This window comes from Stomoxys calcitrans, chromosome 1 (genome assembly GCF_963082655.1).
Source record: "Stomoxys calcitrans chromosome 1, idStoCalc2.1, whole genome shotgun sequence".
Classification (NCBI taxonomy): domain Eukaryota; kingdom Metazoa; phylum Arthropoda; class Insecta; order Diptera; family Muscidae; genus Stomoxys; species Stomoxys calcitrans.
Genome location: NC_081552.1, coordinates 169116319 through 169133211, shown reverse-complemented (window position 1 = coordinate 169133211; position 16893 = coordinate 169116319). Strand labels below are relative to the sequence as shown.

At 38.1% G+C, this 16893-nt stretch overlaps 2 protein-coding genes across 2 annotated transcripts in view; both read left to right on the top strand.

Moving 5' to 3' along the window:
* LOC106095913 (pupal cuticle protein Edg-78E-like) overlaps window positions 1-16893 on the top strand; it is a 76669-nt gene that overhangs the window by 35981 nt on the left and 23795 nt on the right. The window lies entirely within an intron of this gene.
* LOC106095931 (pupal cuticle protein Edg-78E) lies at window positions 8173-8930 on the top strand. The gene is made up of 2 exons (XM_013263378.2): window positions 8173-8491; window positions 8557-8930. The coding sequence occupies exons 1-2, from the start codon at window positions 8480-8482 to the stop codon at window positions 8920-8922; spliced, it is 378 nt and encodes a 125-aa protein (XP_013118832.1). The 5' UTR covers window positions 8173-8479; the 3' UTR covers window positions 8923-8930.

Genomic DNA, 16893 nt, shown 5'->3' with positions numbered 1-16893 from the left:
GGCGGATACTGACAACATCGCATCGCACCGACAAGCAGCATTTGTAGATCGTCGATGCATTCTGTAGCTTCTTATTTTAAAAGAGCCGTTTTCTATGACACAAACTCAAAGCGAAAGAATAACATTGAGAAGGCTTTGACGGATATGATTGCCAAGGATGTGCAGCCTTACAACATAGTTGAAAACGAAGGTTTTGTAAACTACTGTCAGGTATTGGATCCCAAGCAAAACACACCAAAGAGATGTGATGATGTTTAATATGTTCAAGGAAACTTAGGCTAAATTAACAATAATGCTAAAAGGTATTTCTGATATATCCGTCGCTTGTGATTTGTGGACATCAGGAACCAACCATAGCTTTTTGCCATCATCACATGGCATTTCGTGTATGATTATGATTTAAAAACAGCGTCATTAGCAAGAAGACTATTGAATACAACTAATCAATCGGCTCAAAATGTTGCAGACACTTTGAACACGGTTGCCAGATTTTTTTAAGGCAGATTCCAATTTGTCTTCAAATAATATCCAATTAAAATGTTTTTCCCTTAAGAAAATCCTCTAAAGAAGAAATATGCTGATTAAGGTTTTATTTATAAAAAAAAATTAAGTTTCAAAGGATTGGTGCATTTTAATTTTGTCATTGTAAGTAATAAAAAAATATGTGCTCAATTTAAGCTGATAACAATACAGTGGCTCAAGATGTCAAATCGGGAGATAGTTTTATTCGGCTTATATGGGAGTTATAATAAACTTTTTTGGACCATACTTGGCACGTTTTTAAGGGGCTAGTCAAGTCGAAAGACCACTTTATATGGGAGATTTATCGAAATCTGAACCGATATGGCCCATTTGCAAATTACCCAAAATTTCAAAGAGATAGCTTCATTCGACCACTATCGTGATTTCGACAGACGGACGGAGGGGTCGCACATTAAAATTTTGAGGTGCTACCAACGGAATGACTATAGTGGTGGGTATAAGAAATTGTCTTAGTAAAGGGTGATTTTTTTGAGGTTAGGATTTTCATGCATTAGTATTTGACAGATCACGTGGGATTTCAGACATGGTGTCAAAGAGAAAGATGCTCAGTATGCTTTGACATTTCATCATGAATAGACTTACTAACGAGCAACGCTTGCAAATCATTGAATTTTATTACCAAAATCAGTGTTCGGTTCAAAATGTGTTCAAATTTTCACAAATTTTGACAAATTTTGTTCAGCGATGAGGCTCATTTCTGGTTGAATGGCTACGTAAATAAGCAAAATTGCCGCCTTTGGAGTGAAGAGCAACCAGAAGCCGTTCAAGAACTGCCCATGCATCCCGAAAAATGCACTGTTTGGTGTGGTTTGTACGCTGGTGGAATCATTGGACCGTATTTTTTCAAAGATGCTGTTGGACGCAACGTTACGGTGAATGAACACATTTCGAACCGAACACTGATTTTGGTAATAAAATTCAATGATTTGATTTTGGATGCCGCGACCTAGGACAAACTTAAATTGCTGGAAACATGTCCCGATTTAGTACGATGAACTAAAACCTTGAAACCTTTTGAAACTATATTGTTGGAATTTCCCCTAGAAAATCCGCTATTTTTACTTTTTCCCCTACAAAAACCGGTCCCCAGATGAGAAACAATTTTCCCCAAATACGAAATAAATCCCCTGTTTGGGGAAATTTCCCCCAATCTGATAACACTGATTTTGAAAGATAAACCATTGGAATGTGCTCAACAAAACCGTTCATATTGTTACGGATAACGCCAACTCAATGCTGAAAGCCTGCGAAGTATTAAAAATTATAAATTTTCCATGCTTTGCTCACACATTGAATCTTGTGGTTCAAGATAGTTTAAAATTCGACAACGACGATTTAGTAAAAGCCTTGGTTACAAAGCGTAAGATCATAGTCAGATTTTTCAAGCTAAGCACCTTAGCGGGCGATACATTTAAAATGGCTCAAGAAGACTTCTCTTTTACAATGCTACAAGAAATGCCAACAAGGCGGAACAGTAATGATCCAGAGAATATTAGCAACAAATGATGTCATCGTCACAGTTCTATTATGAACTACTAAAGCACCGCTACCTTTTTCGGCTGAAGAAATCAATATCTCCAAAGATATAGAAAAAATATTATTCTTATTATTTTTCTAAAAAGCAACGGAAAAGATTTCTGGTGGAAAATATGTGACTGTTTCGCTGATAAAACCCATGGCATATTGGCTCTACCGCAAAATGGAAAATCTTTTACCACAACTTCAAACTTTGCAAGAATTTGCATATTTTTGCAAAATATTGTATTAGAGTCAATCAAAAAACGTCTATCAATTTATGAGCTACGGCCAGTAACTAGGATGGCTACTATATTGGATCCAAGATACAAAAAAACGGGTTTCAGTATAATTCAAATGCTGAACTAGTATTAGCAATTTTTGAAAATGAACCAGATTTGACCATATTTGTATGCAGCCGCCATATAGTCCTGTTTTTCCATTAAAGGCGTTCAATGCACAAAAGTCACATTCCTTACCCAGAATTTACGAAATGTAGAAGAGATACTTAAAAACTCGTACCAGTTATAGTCAATATCAGAACCTACGCACTTTTTCCTGAAATTTGAAGCATTAAGACCCCTTGTAACAGTATTTGGACCCTCGGACTCATCCATGATTTTATTCTGCGCTCCAAACGAGTGAGTTATCCATATCGATTTTTTCATTAATTAACTTGGTGTTTTTATGTTAGAAAAACCTACCAAAAATTGAGGTCTACCTACCAACCTACCAAGAAATAAAAACCCTACCAATTTTGGTAGGAACCTACCAAAAACTTCAACACTGAACCCAATATATATGTTTCATACATAGTGATCAACCGAATTGAAGTCTTAAGCCCCTCGAGGGCCCAAATTTTATCCGATTTGGCTGAAATTTTGCTGTTATGGCTTTCAATATATATGCCAAGTTTGGTCTAAATTGGTACATAACAGTATAAATGCTAGTTAAGATTTTACAACCGTTAGCTACCGATGTCCACTACAAAGGACATGACTAATTCGGAATACACTACACTCACATTAGGCTTGATTTCCGATTTTTTATACCCTCCAGGTTGGGGGATATATTAATTTTGTCATTCAGCCTGAAACACATCGAAATGTTGATATGAGACCCAACAAAGTCTATATATTCTTGGTCGTCTTTACATTCTAAGTCGATTTAGCCCTGCCCGTCCATCTGTGCGTCTGTCTAGGTGCTTGAACAAGCGTGCTGAGTTCTGCCATGCCAAATCTTGTATACCCTCCAGCATGGATCGCATTTGTCAAATTCTTTACCCGATATACGTATATCGCTTGACTAACAGTATAACAGTATACATGTCTTGACTGAATCCCATATTATCCTTATTGGTCTAGGAATTCGTTCGGAGGATTTAGGGTCATTTAAGTTTGGATGTTACTCCATTCTTGAAAGACTTCATTTGAACCCGATATTCCCATAGGGATTTTGGGAGTGGGAAGGCCCCCATGGTGGTGGTTGGTGGGTTTAGAGGGTGGTGTAGACTTCCGAAAGTGGGTATGAATTTCGTGCTCTACTCCCAAATACCTTTCAGATGGGCCCTTTATTGCAATGATGGGTAAATATGTATGTCCGATTTAGGGGAGTTTTCGGAGGTGAGGTGGTCCCCCAGACACTACTCTCAAATATCATTTATTTAAACTCCATATTGAAATTGGTTTAAGAGAGGGATGAGGCGTCCCACAAACACTTGGCCCCAAAATCGGTTATCAAATTCGTTTTCTTATCTCAAATAACTTTCATTTGAGCCACATATTGCCATGGTCGGTAAATTTGTACTCTTGAGGGGTGTTTTGGGAAGGGGTGGTGCCCCAAATACATGGTCCCACATTTGGATATCAGATTCGTATTCTTCTCCCAAATACCTTTATTTGAGCCCCACATTCCGATTTGTGGGGTGTTTTTTTGGGGAAGGGGTAGAGCTCTAGACAATTGGTCCCGAAAGTGTGTATTAATTTTGTGTTCTACTCCACAATACTTTTAATTTGAGACCCACATCGATAGGGTCGGTAAATATGTCCGATTTAGGGGTGTTTTGGTGAGTGGGGTGGTCCCCCAGACACTTAGCTCTGAAAATCTAGCAGCTCCGTGCTTTACTCTCAAATGTCATTTATTTGAACCCCATATTGCCAATGGCCTCTAAATTGGATATAAAATTCTATTTCTAATCTCAAATACCTTTCATTTAAACCTCTTATTGCAAAAGTCATCAAAAATGTCTGGTTTGTGGTATGGACCCTAAAAACTGTTAATATCCAACTCCACTCTCTTTAAAACCCAAATTGTCATGTTGAGCTAATACGTCCTATTTGAGGGTTGTTATGGGGGTGGGATGTCCTCTAGACAGTTGGTCCCGAATGTTGATATCTGTTTCGTGGTCTACCCCCAAATGCCTTTTATTTGAGCCACATAATTCCATAGTCGACAAAGATGTCCAGTTTGGAGGGTGTTTTGGGGAATGGGGCGGCCACTCAGTGACTTGGCCTTGAAAATATATATCAGATACATGAACTTCTTTTTTGAGCCCCATATTGAAATGGTCAGCATGATCTAATTTATCTCGCCTACGATTTTCATTTGCGGGAGGAAGAGGAGGACATATCTTACCGTGATTACGGTAATTTGAATTATCAACATTTAGTTGGTATGGTTTACCAGGTGAACTGGGATGACATATTTACACTTTTCGTGCTTTAACTGTCGATCAGCAGACGGCTTTCGGCTAAAATGGAGTATTATTCTTCAACATATGATTGCGGAGTGGGCTCGAAGAGTAAGTGGGAGGTGATACATGACATCGGAGTGGGTAAACCCAAGTCAAACACTCGATACAATGGGGATCTACATGAACTCAACAGGACTTTCGTAAGCATACCCGATATACAAACGGACACGCAATTTTACAGTGATGATGATGGGCCGGCTTTCGTTTTTGATGCCCGTAGTCCTTTTGAGTTTAGATGTGTTAGCCATGAGAAAGTTTATGAGAGTTTTGTCCGTGTAAAGTCAAATGCAATTAGCTTGGACGGAGTTGATTCGAGATTTGTACGAATGTTACCTTTATATCTCCTACCGTACTTTACGTACCTGTTTAATTCAATTTTGAGCTCCAGTATGTATCCTATTACTTGGAAGCGTGCAAAGATTATCCCCATTCCCAAATCCAATGTTGATTATCGACCGATATCAATTTTATGCTATCTCTCTAAGGTTTTCGAGAAAATTCTTCATGAACAGATGTCGATATATCTTCACCAAGAGTCCCTGTTGTCAGAAAGACAGCCCGGCTTCCGTTCTGATCATAGTTGCATTACTGCATTGGTTGAAGTGGCTGAATCGATCAGAAATGACATTGATGAGAACAAAATTGGCTTTCTGGTTCTTTTGGATCACTCCAAAGCTTTCGACACGGTTGATCACCTGAATTTGTGCATGAAACTACGGAATTTTTTAAACTTCACATCAACGGCAACGAGTCTGATTATGTCATATCTGAGGGATAGACGGCAGTCTGTATGCGCAGGGAATATATTATCTAACCCCTTGTTCATACCTAAGGGGGTTCCCCAAGGCTCTATTATAGGTCCACTTCTTTTTTCATTATATGCGAACGACTTGTCTCGTCAACCAGCACATGGTCAGATTATGATGTATACTGATGACGTGCAGATTTTTCAAAGCGGCTTTGTGGACAATGTAGACGACTGCATAAGTAAACTTAACGCGGACCTACATCGCGTTTATGACTGGGCGACTGCAATTGGTTTGTTGTTAAATCCAAGTAAGTCTAAATGTTTGGTTGTTCACAAAAACAAGAATTTCAACATGCGACAACCGGACATTTACGTTAATGGTCAGAAGATTGATATTGTATCTAGTGCGAAGAATTTAGGAGTGGTTTTTGACAGTTCTTTGAGTTGGTCCGATCATGCTAACATTGTAGCCGGGCAGACTTATGCAAAACTTCGTGCTTTATGGATCACACACTCTTTTACACCCATAAATATCCGAATTCTTCTGGCGAAAAAATTCCTAGTTCCAGGTTTGATATAGGGTTGTGAACTTTTTTCGAATTGTGATTCTTCGAGCCTCCGAAAATTTAATGTAGCTTTTAACAGCATAGTCCGTTATGTGTATGGTTTAAAAAGGATTCAGCATGTTTCACAATATGTAAATTCTCTAATTGGACTTAGTTTCAACAATCTTCTAAATGCCAGATGATTAATATTTTTATATAAGATTATTGTGGAAAAGAATCCCAGATATTTGTTTGAGAGACTGAGGTTGGCCGAATCTGATAGAGGAAGAAAATTAATACCTTTTAGAAGACGAAGTCTTATGTCTGAACGACAGTTTTATATTAACAACATACGTCTTTGGAATAATCTACCACATGATATTCAATTCATCAGCAACACGATTACATTTAAAAAACGGCTTATTCAATTTTTCTCACAGTTAACTGATATTTAATTTCTTTAAATTTTGCTTTAAAATTTTTTTAAATTATTTTGTTTTTGTGAATATTTTTTATTTGTGTTTTTTGTTAAATTCCCAATTACATACGGCTGTTTTTTTTAAACAATTTTTATATGTAAACACTGTTTTGTTCCACTTTTTATTTATTGTAACCTAGTTTATTTATTAAGAAACTACTTTAGTCGGATGTATTATATAACAATAAATCTACACTCTAATTATAAGATTATTATCTTGTTGTGTAGATAATAAATCCATAAATAAATAAATAAAATAAAAAAAGATACCTTTTTCTTAGGGGTGTTATGGGGCTGAAATGGCCCCTTAGACATTTTTTCCCGAATATTGATATCAGATTCGAGCTTTACTCTTTGGGGAGGGGTGGCCCCCTGCTTTTTTTTTGGGGAGGGGTGGCCCCCTCTAACACTTGGTTCCCTATTTGGATATCAGATTCGTATTCATCCCCATATTGCCATGATTAGTAAATAAGTCTTGTTTGGGGAAGGGGTGGATCCCCAGAAACTTGCTCCCACATTTCCATATCAGATTCGTATTCTACTCGCAAATACCTTTCATTTGAGTCTCATATTGCCATTGTCGATAAAGATGTCCGATTTAGGGGTAGGTGGTTCCCAAACACTTGGTCTGACAATTGGATATCAGATTCGTTTTATAATCTTAAATACCATTCATTTGAATCCCATATTGTCGTGACCGGTCTATATATTTTTCGTTACTATAAGAGAGCACACAAAATTTCGCTTAAATCGCACCACCTTTCTCCGAGATCTGGAGTTTCTAAAAATTTTGATAAGGGCGGAGGGAATATGGCCCCCATATAAACCTGTATCCAGATTATATTCCCTAAACCTCTTGGTGACGCAATTCTTGTCTGATTTAGCTGAAATTTTGCACAATCACTTCTCCTATATCCATGTCAAGTATGGTCATAATCGGTTCTTTACCTGATATAGCTTCCATATAAACCGAACTCCCGATTGTACTTCTGGAGCCGCCAGAAGGTAGATTTTTTATCCATGGCCAAACTAAGCACATTTAACTCGTTCCTTCCTTTGGCCTTGCATAGAAATGAAATGAGTTTGTTCCACAAAATGCAAGATGATTAAGCTTGCTCTTAATCGATTCAAGGTCCCTCGATTTTAGAATAGGAAGAGATGTTTTGAATCCGATTGATTTATTTGCTATCTTCCTATTATAAATCACATTAAATTCGACGATGCTAAAACTAGGTTGTGATATATTTTCTAAAATTTGTGGACCATATTGAAAAGTGTATGAAATAGAGATTTGCAGAATGTCTACAATTGTTTAATGAAAGAAGATTGAAATAAAGTTATTGAAATTCCTCACGATCCTCTTGGCTAGTGTCACGATTTTGGATAGTGGGTTTATGTATCTTTGCGTTTGATTTGCGCTCTATATCTGGATCTATATATTCGCACAAATTGGGTTAGTGGTGTTATTAGGCATAAGCACAGTAGAAACTTTTGTTTAGCAATAAATAAAGCCTTATTTACATAAAATATGAACTAAGCCAATGTTGCTGCTGTCAAAGATGAAAAATCGAAATAACCCAGCAGAGTTCATGCTAAAGTTCAAAAAACAATAATCGTAAAATATGTTTATATGATGAATGCATAAACAAATTCAAAAGATTGGATTAGAGAGATAAAGAAGAAGTCACCAAGATCACTGCTAAATTCAAGTAGAATACTAGTTGGGGTCAGAAGCAGCCGATATGGAAGCAGAAGAAAAAACTAATAAGAAGAAAATGTAAATTCTTAAAGATAAAAACACGAGTATAAATTAATGACCATTCAGTAGAGTTGACACATTGGAACGTGAAACCAAATCCATAACGGAAAAGAATTAATCAAACCCAAAAAAATCAAAAATGTTCAAATTCGTAAGTTTTGTATTTTTTTTTTATTGAAAATATAAAAATTTAATCCTTTCGATTTCTTATTTTAGGTTATTGTTTTGTCCGCCCTCATTACTGTGGCCCTTTGTGCTGGTGGCGATGATCAGTCTGCTGAAACTTTAAAATATGTCAATGTTGTGAACAGCGATGGCAGTTACAATTTCGAATATTCCTCCTCAAATGGCATTGATTTTGGTGAGTCGGGTGTTGGAGCCTCCTATGCCAAGGGCTCCTACAGCTACACTTCGCCCGAAGGCCAACCCATCGATTTGACTTATACTGCCGATGAAAATGGTTACCAACCTCAAGGCGATCATTTGCCCACGCCACCACCAATCCCAGCATATATCCTTAAAGCTTTGGCCTACATTGAATCTCATCCCTTCCCCCAAGTAAATTTGGCTAAGAGAAAATGAGTAGCTTCAGAACGATAAAGCAAAGTGCCAAATAGTAAATGTATCCTGTATATAAAAACTAGTTAGTAAACCATGTTTGTTAAGTAATTTTAAGTTAGAAAATTATTTGTTATAACAATATATTTCCATGTAGAAAATATGAGTACAAATAAAAAACCAGAACCAATTAAAACTTTGGAAGAATTAATTGTATTCATATTAAAGAAGTGTTCTAAGTTCAGCTTGGCCGAATCTTAAATACCCTCTACCATGGATCGCAAGTTCTTTTTTTTCCGATTTCTCTTAATAGGTAAACAAAAGATAATGGATAGAAATTGCTATGCTTTTGGAGCTATACCAAGTTATGAACGTACTGGGGCCATACTTGGTTTGGCTGTTGGAGGCCAAAGTGGAAGTCATTGTGCAAAATTCTAGGCAAATAGTGGCTCAAGAAGTAAGATCGGGAGAGCTGTTTATGTGGGAGTTATATCAGGTTATGAACCGATTTGGACCATAATTCGCACAGTTGTTGGAAGCCATAACAAAACACCTCACGTAAAATGTAACCAAATCGGATAAGAATTGCGCCGTCCAAAAGCCTAAAGAAGTCAAGATCCGATATCGGTTTATAACACAGCTATATCAGAATGTGAACCATTCTGGTCCATTGAAAATTCCAACAACCCTACACTGACGTACCGCTAAGTGGAGCGGACGTATCTCGAAATAGGTACTACCTATTACGAAAAAATGTTAAAGCCTTTTTGGAGTAGGCTCAAAATGGTCGCAACAGTTGCTGTGGTGGCGTCAGACCGTTGCATGTTGTCCTCACCTCCTAAAGGTGTGGGTGACTTTGCACCCGTAGTCGAGAGTAACGCTTCAAGCTCACAACTAGTCGTGCGACTAATAAATGACAAAAAGACGTATAAACCAGAGGGGTGCACGGTTCGTGCACAGTCTTTAAGTAAAGGTGGTGTTTCCGACTCAGACTCATGCAGCGGAAGTGTCAATGAAACAGTCATCGCAGACAAATAGAGGGATGAGGGAGCGGGATGGCGGCAGAATTGAGCGATGGCTTTGCTAAGGTCACAAGCAGACCGAGAAAGCGATCCGGGCCACGACGAAGGAGACAGAGGAGTATGTACTGGCAGCGCAATTGGGCGAAAGCGCACTATGGTGGAGGGAATAGAATTGACATTCCAAGCACTTCTACAAAAGCTGGAAAAAGAATCAGATCTCTCGAAGAGCATAACACTGCTAAAATGCTGAAGAAGAACAAGTTAAAAGGCGTTAAGTTCGGCCGGGCCGAACTTTGGATACCCACCACCTCGGGTATATAGGTAAACCACCTTTCGTCAAAATCCGGTGCAAAAATCATACCTTATGCCCCATAGCAGCTATATCAATGTATGTTCCGTAAGTAAAAGTCATTGTTCAATTATATATAACAAAAATATTGGTATTTTAAGTAGTTATATCTAAAAATAAACCGATCTGAACTATATACGACACGGATATCAAAAGCATAACATAAGTCAGTCTGCATATTTCAGTGAAATGGGATTAAAAATGCGCCTTTTATGGGGCCAAGACTACAAATCGAGAGATCGGTCTATATGGCAGCTATATGCAAATCTTGATCGATCTATACCATATTGCAGAAATATGTGGAGGGGCTTAATTTAACTTTTTGTTCCAAATTTCAACAGCATCGGACAATAAATGCGCCTTTTATGACCTCAAAATATTAAATCGAGAGATCGGTCAATATGGCATTTTGCTGCTATTGTAGCAGTCCTTCTATTACAGCAGTACTACTGCAATTTCAGAGTAGCAGGCTTACTGCTGAAACGTCTATTGTTTGCTGAAAATTATTGCTGCTTAATTATGAAGGGGATATTAGAAAAAATAAGGCTCAAAAAGTCAAGACCCCAGATCGGTTTAAATGACAGCAATATCAGGTTATGGACCGATTTAAACCATACATAGCACAGCTGATGGAAATCATAACAAAACACCTCGCGCAGAATTGCGCCCTCTTGTGGCTCAAGATCCAAGATCGGTTTATACGGCAGCTTTATAAAAACATGGATCGATATGACATTTACAATCCCAACCGACCTACACAAGAATAATTTGTAAAAACCTTCAAGCGACTAGATTTACTCCTTCGAAAGTAAGCGTGTTGCGACAGACAGACGGACGGACGGAAGGACGGACCGATGGACATGGCTAGATCGACTTAAAATGTCATGTCATGACAGAATGACGAAATCAGTATACCCCCATCCTATGGTGGAGGACATAAAAACTAAATAAGTTCAATTAAGAAATTTGTAAATTCAATTAAAAAAATTTTGTTGAAATCGATCCTACAAAGAAGTTTGTATTATTGATTAACAATTTTGCAATTTAGATTTATGATAGGCTCAAAAATACATAGGATGGGGGTATACTAATCTAGTCATTCCGTTTGTAACACCTCGAAATATTCATCTAAGACTCCATACAGTATATATATTCTTGATCGTCTCGACGTTCTGAGTCGATCTAGCCATGTCCGTCCGTTCGTCTGTCGAAATCACGATAGCGGTCGAACGCTTAAAGCTAGCCGCTTGAAATTTTGCACAGATATTTGTAAATGAGCAATATCGGTTCAGAGTTAGATATAGTTCCCATACGAACGGATCTCCCGATTTGACTTCTTGAGCCCCTGGAAGCCGCAATTTTTGTCCGATTTGGCTGAAATTGTGCATGTAGTGTAGTAGTACGATCCGGGTCGGTCTATAACCTGATATAGCTCCCATATAAACCGATCTCCCGATTTGTCTTCTTGAGCCCTAACAAGCAGCAATGTTGTGTTCTGTTAAGTTTTCTAACAACTCTGTCAAGTACGGTGCGTTTTGATGTATAACCTGATATAGCTCCCATATAAACCGATCTTCCGTTTTGACTTTTAGGGTCCTTACAAGCGTCAATTTTTGTCCTATTTGGCTGAAATTTTGCATGCGGTGTTCTGTTAAGACTTCCCACAACTGTGCCAAATTCGGTCCAAATCAGTCTATAACCTGATATAGCTTCCATGTAAACCGATCTCTCGATCATCCTTACCTTATTGGTAAACTATACAATTTTAAATTTTTAATTGAAATTTTTAGCGATTTTTTTCAGTGTTCCTTGTATAATGTATTAACGACGCTTGAAATAAATATATTTTAAGACACGCAAGTCGCCACTGAATCTATGGAGAAGTTATTTCGGAATTCAGATCTCAACTTGTTCTAGGTGCTGGCCTACAGAGATATTCCAGGGAAATGTATGGCTGATGGTCTTGAAAGACTAGACTAAAGTTTCCAAGTAACAATTTCTGGAAAAGCTGTGAGGATGTCGAAGAAACATTAGAACATCTGCTATGTGTTCCGGGTGGCAAGAAGAACAAGTTTCACTTTCGGTTCCGATTTCTTTGAGGTCTGGTCTGAATCAGCCCGGACTTAATGTCTTTTTACTTATTCTTATTCGTCGGATTCACTTGCATATCAGATTGTGCAACTATAACACATATCGTCGGTTGCATGCTTACGCTGCTATTACACTATCAGACATGTCATATGTTTCATTTCAAACATAGCAACTCTGAAAGTTGTATACATCGTGTGATACAACGAAAAATTTAATATGACCAATGGATTATTGAATAAATCGTTTTTTTTCGTCAAACATACATGAAGACACATGTCTATAAAAAAGGTACAACACACACGAGAATACATGCCAATTAGAACGCGCTCTAATACAGAAAGTGACAGCTCATACATCATATCTGATGTATGTGTAAAAATTAAGAGCGTTGTAAGTTCGGCCGGGCCGAATCTTATATACCCTCCACCATGGATCGCATTTGTCGATATCTATTCGGGGTATCTCTTTTTAGGCAAACAAAGAATAATGGATAAGAATTGTTATGCCATTGGAAATATATCAAGCTATAGTCCGATTCGGACTAAAAGTGAATTGAAAGTGGAAGGCCATAGTAGTAGTCATTGGATTGATTGATTGATTGATTACGACCACATTGGACAAGAATGTAGAAGGTCATGGGAGAAGCCGTTTTACAAAATTTCAGCAAAATCGGATAAGAATTGCGCCCTGTAGAAGCTCAAGAAATCAGGACCCATGATCGGTTTATACGGCAGCTATATTAGGTTATTGATCGATTTGAACCATACTTAGCACAGTTGTTGGAAGTGGTACCAAAACACCACGTCTAAAATTTCAGCCAAACCGGATAAGAATTGCACCCTCTAGATGCTCAAGAAGTCAAGATCCAATACCGGCTTATATGGCAGCTATATCATAACATGGACCGATTTGGCCCATTTACAATCATAACCGATTTACACTAATAAGATATATTTGTGCAAAATTTCAAGCGTCTAGCTTTATTCCTTCGAATGATAGCGTGTTTTAGACAAACGGACGGAAGGACATTGCCAGATTGACTTAAAATGTCATGACGATCAAGAATATATATGTACTTTATGGGTTCTTAGACGCAAATTTCGAGGTGTTAAAAACCGAATGACGAAATTAGTATACCCCCCATCCTAAGGTGAAGGGTATATTAATATCAGCTTTACTGGAGTTTGGAACATTGTTTTATTGTGGTAAAGTTCTTTTAGTCGTTTTTAATTTCACAAGTTTCGTGTAGCGGCAAAACAAAAATATTTCGAGAAATCTAAATAATTTCAATGATTCACTTCATGTTTATGTAAAAATTCAAAAAATGACATAGTAAAATATTTGCAAAAACAAAACTAACGCTTGCATAGAATATGAAAAAATGCAAAAAAAAACTGCCAAATCCAAGTACAATGCCAGATTAGGCATAAGAAGTAGAAACAAAAAAAAAAAAAGAAAATGTAAATTTTTTGCGATAAAACAAGGGGTATAAATTAGTGACCGCTTAGTAGCAGTGATACATCGAAACTTGAAGCCTAAGTCGTAAGAGCGAAAGTAAACAACACACATTAACCAAAATGTTCAAATTTGTAAGTTTATTTAATTTTTTTTTTTACTAAATTTTCAAAAACATTAAAAATCCTGCTTAAATACATGCTTTGCAGGTCGTTGTACTGTCTGCCCTTGTAGCTGTCGCTCACTGTGCGGGAGGTGATGACCAGTCTGCCGAAACTTTAAAATATGTCAATATCGTGAATGCCGATGGCAGTTATAATTTTGAATATTCCTCCTCGAACGGTATTGATTTTGAGGAATCAGGAGTTGGAGGTTCCAATGCCAAGGGCTCCTATAGCTATACTTCACCCGAAGGCCAACCCATCGATTTGACTTATACTGCCGATGAAAATGGCTATCAACCCCAAGGCGATCACTTGCCCACCCCACCACCTATCCCAGAACATATCCTTAAAGCTTTGGCCTACATCGAATCTCATCCATACACCCAAGTTGATTTCGCCAAGAAAAAGTAAATTTACATGGGATACTAGAAAGTGCCATATAGGAAAAATAACATCGCCTGTAAATAATAGCTCATAAGGACATGTGTATATGCGAAGTAGTTGTAAGATAGTGAATTTTTTATTTTAACTACTAAAATAAAAACAAAATATCCAAAAATACATAAACTTTAATATTAATTACAAGGTTGTATGACTAACCGAAAGTTTATAATGTATTCGAACTACTGATTGACAATCACTAAGACCGGATAAGTATTAAATGAGTAGGCAATAACCTATTCCCCAACTACTAAATTTCCCATGAACATTCCATTACGGAACAGGGGATACTTCTTTCATATGAAGGAGTGCAGTCCGATAAAAGTTTAAGCTCAATGACAAGCGGGTCCTCTCTAATGTTGAGTCCTTGCTGACCGATTTGGCCCGTACTTGGCACAATTGTTGAAAGTCATAGCAAAACACTACACGTCAAAATTTAGCCAAATCGGATAAAAATTGCGGCTTCCAGGGGCTCAAAAAGTCAAATTAGGAGATCGATTTATATGGGAGCTATATCAGGTTATAGACCGATTTAAACCGTACTTGACACAGTTGTTGGACGTCATAGCGAAATACTACACGCTCAATTTCATCCAAATCGGACAAAAATTGCGGCTTGTATCGACTCAAGAAGTCAAATCGGGAGATCGGTTTATATGGGAGCTATATCAGATTATTGATCGATTCGGCCCGTACTTGGCACAGTTATTGAAAGTCACAGCGAAACACTACAAGCTCAATTTCAGCCAAATCGGACAAAAATTGTGGCTTCCAAGGGCTCAAGAAGTCAAGTCGGGAGATCGGTTTATATGGAAGCTATATCAGTTTGTAACAAAACACTACATGCCCAATTTCAGCCAAATCAGACAAAAATTGCTGCTAGTGAGGGCTCAAGAAGTCAAATCGGGAGATCGGTTGATATGGGAGCTGTATCAGGTTATAGACCGATTTGGACGTAATTAGCACAGTGGTTGAAAATCATAGAAGAACAATACGTGCAACATTTCAGCCAAATCGGACAAAAATTGCGGAATTATAATCGGGAGATCGGTTTATATGGGAGCTACATCTAAATCTGAACCGATATGACCCATTTGGAATCCCCAACGACCTACATCAACATTAAGCTTTACTTACTTTACTTTAATTGGCTATGACAGAATATTTGTTCCACTAGCCGAACGTAGAATAGCGTTCCAAGCGCCTCGATCTTCTGCGCTCATTCTAAAATCTCTGACACCAAGTTTCGAGGTGTCTCCCACAACTTGATCTTTCTATCGGGCTTTTGGTCTTCCCGGTTTGCGTGTACCAACGTGTTTGCCTTCAAAAGACTTCTTTGCTGGAGCTTCTTCATCCATTCTGACAACATGGCCTAGCCAACGCAGCCGTTGTATTTTGATGCGTGTAACTATGCTATCGTCGTCATACAGCTCGTGGGTCATACGTCGCCTATATTCTCCAATAACGCAAACTGGTCCATATATTTTACGAAGAATCTTTCTCTCAAATACTCCAAGCACTGCCTCATCTGCTTTCACAAATACCCATGCTTCAGAACCATATAACAACACGGGTAGTATCAGTGTCTTGTATAGTGTAATCTTCGTCTGTCGAGAGGTGGCCTTGTTTCTAAACTGCTTACTTAGTTCGAAGTAGCATCTATTGGCAGTATTATTCTTCGCTTAATCTCAAAACTGGTGTCATTCGTTTCGGTTACGGCGGTGCCGAGGTAGATAAAGTTACTGACTGTCTCAATGTTGTGGTTTCTAACTTTCTCCATTTTCTTGATCTGCTCGGTTGTGCAAGGCTTTTTGGGAGCTGAAACCATCCATTTCGTCTTATCTCCATTTACAGCCAGACCCATTTTCACTGACTCTCTTTCGATTCTTTCAAAGGCTCCAGTTACTATTTGCGGTGACCGACCCTTATATCGATGTCGTCGGCATAGGCGAGTAGCATGTGTTCTCTTCTGATTAGTGTGCCATATCACATCTGCATCTCTTACAATTTTCTCCAGTATGATATTAAAGAGATCACACGATAGGCTGTCTCCTTGTGTGAAACCTCGTTTGGTATTAAATTGTTCAGAGAGATTCTTTCCTATTCTTACTTCTTTCCTTACTAAGGAGTATCGTAGGCGGCTTTGTCGTCAACAAAGAGATGGTAGGTGTTGATTTGTCCTTCTCGGGTCTTTTCCAGGATTTGGCGCAGTGTGAATATCTGGTCTAGGGTGGATTTACCAGGTCTAAAGCCGCATTGATAGGGCCCAATTATCTCATTGACTTTAAGTTTTAATCTTTCACACAGTACGACCGAGAGTACCTTGTATGCGAAGAGGAGACTTATTCCTCTGTAGTTGGCACATTCTGTCTTGTCTCCTTTATTGTGTACGGGACATAGTATGCTGAGGTTCCAATCATCGCGAATGCGTTCTTCTAGTCAGATTGCGCAAGTAAGCTGATGCATACGTCTT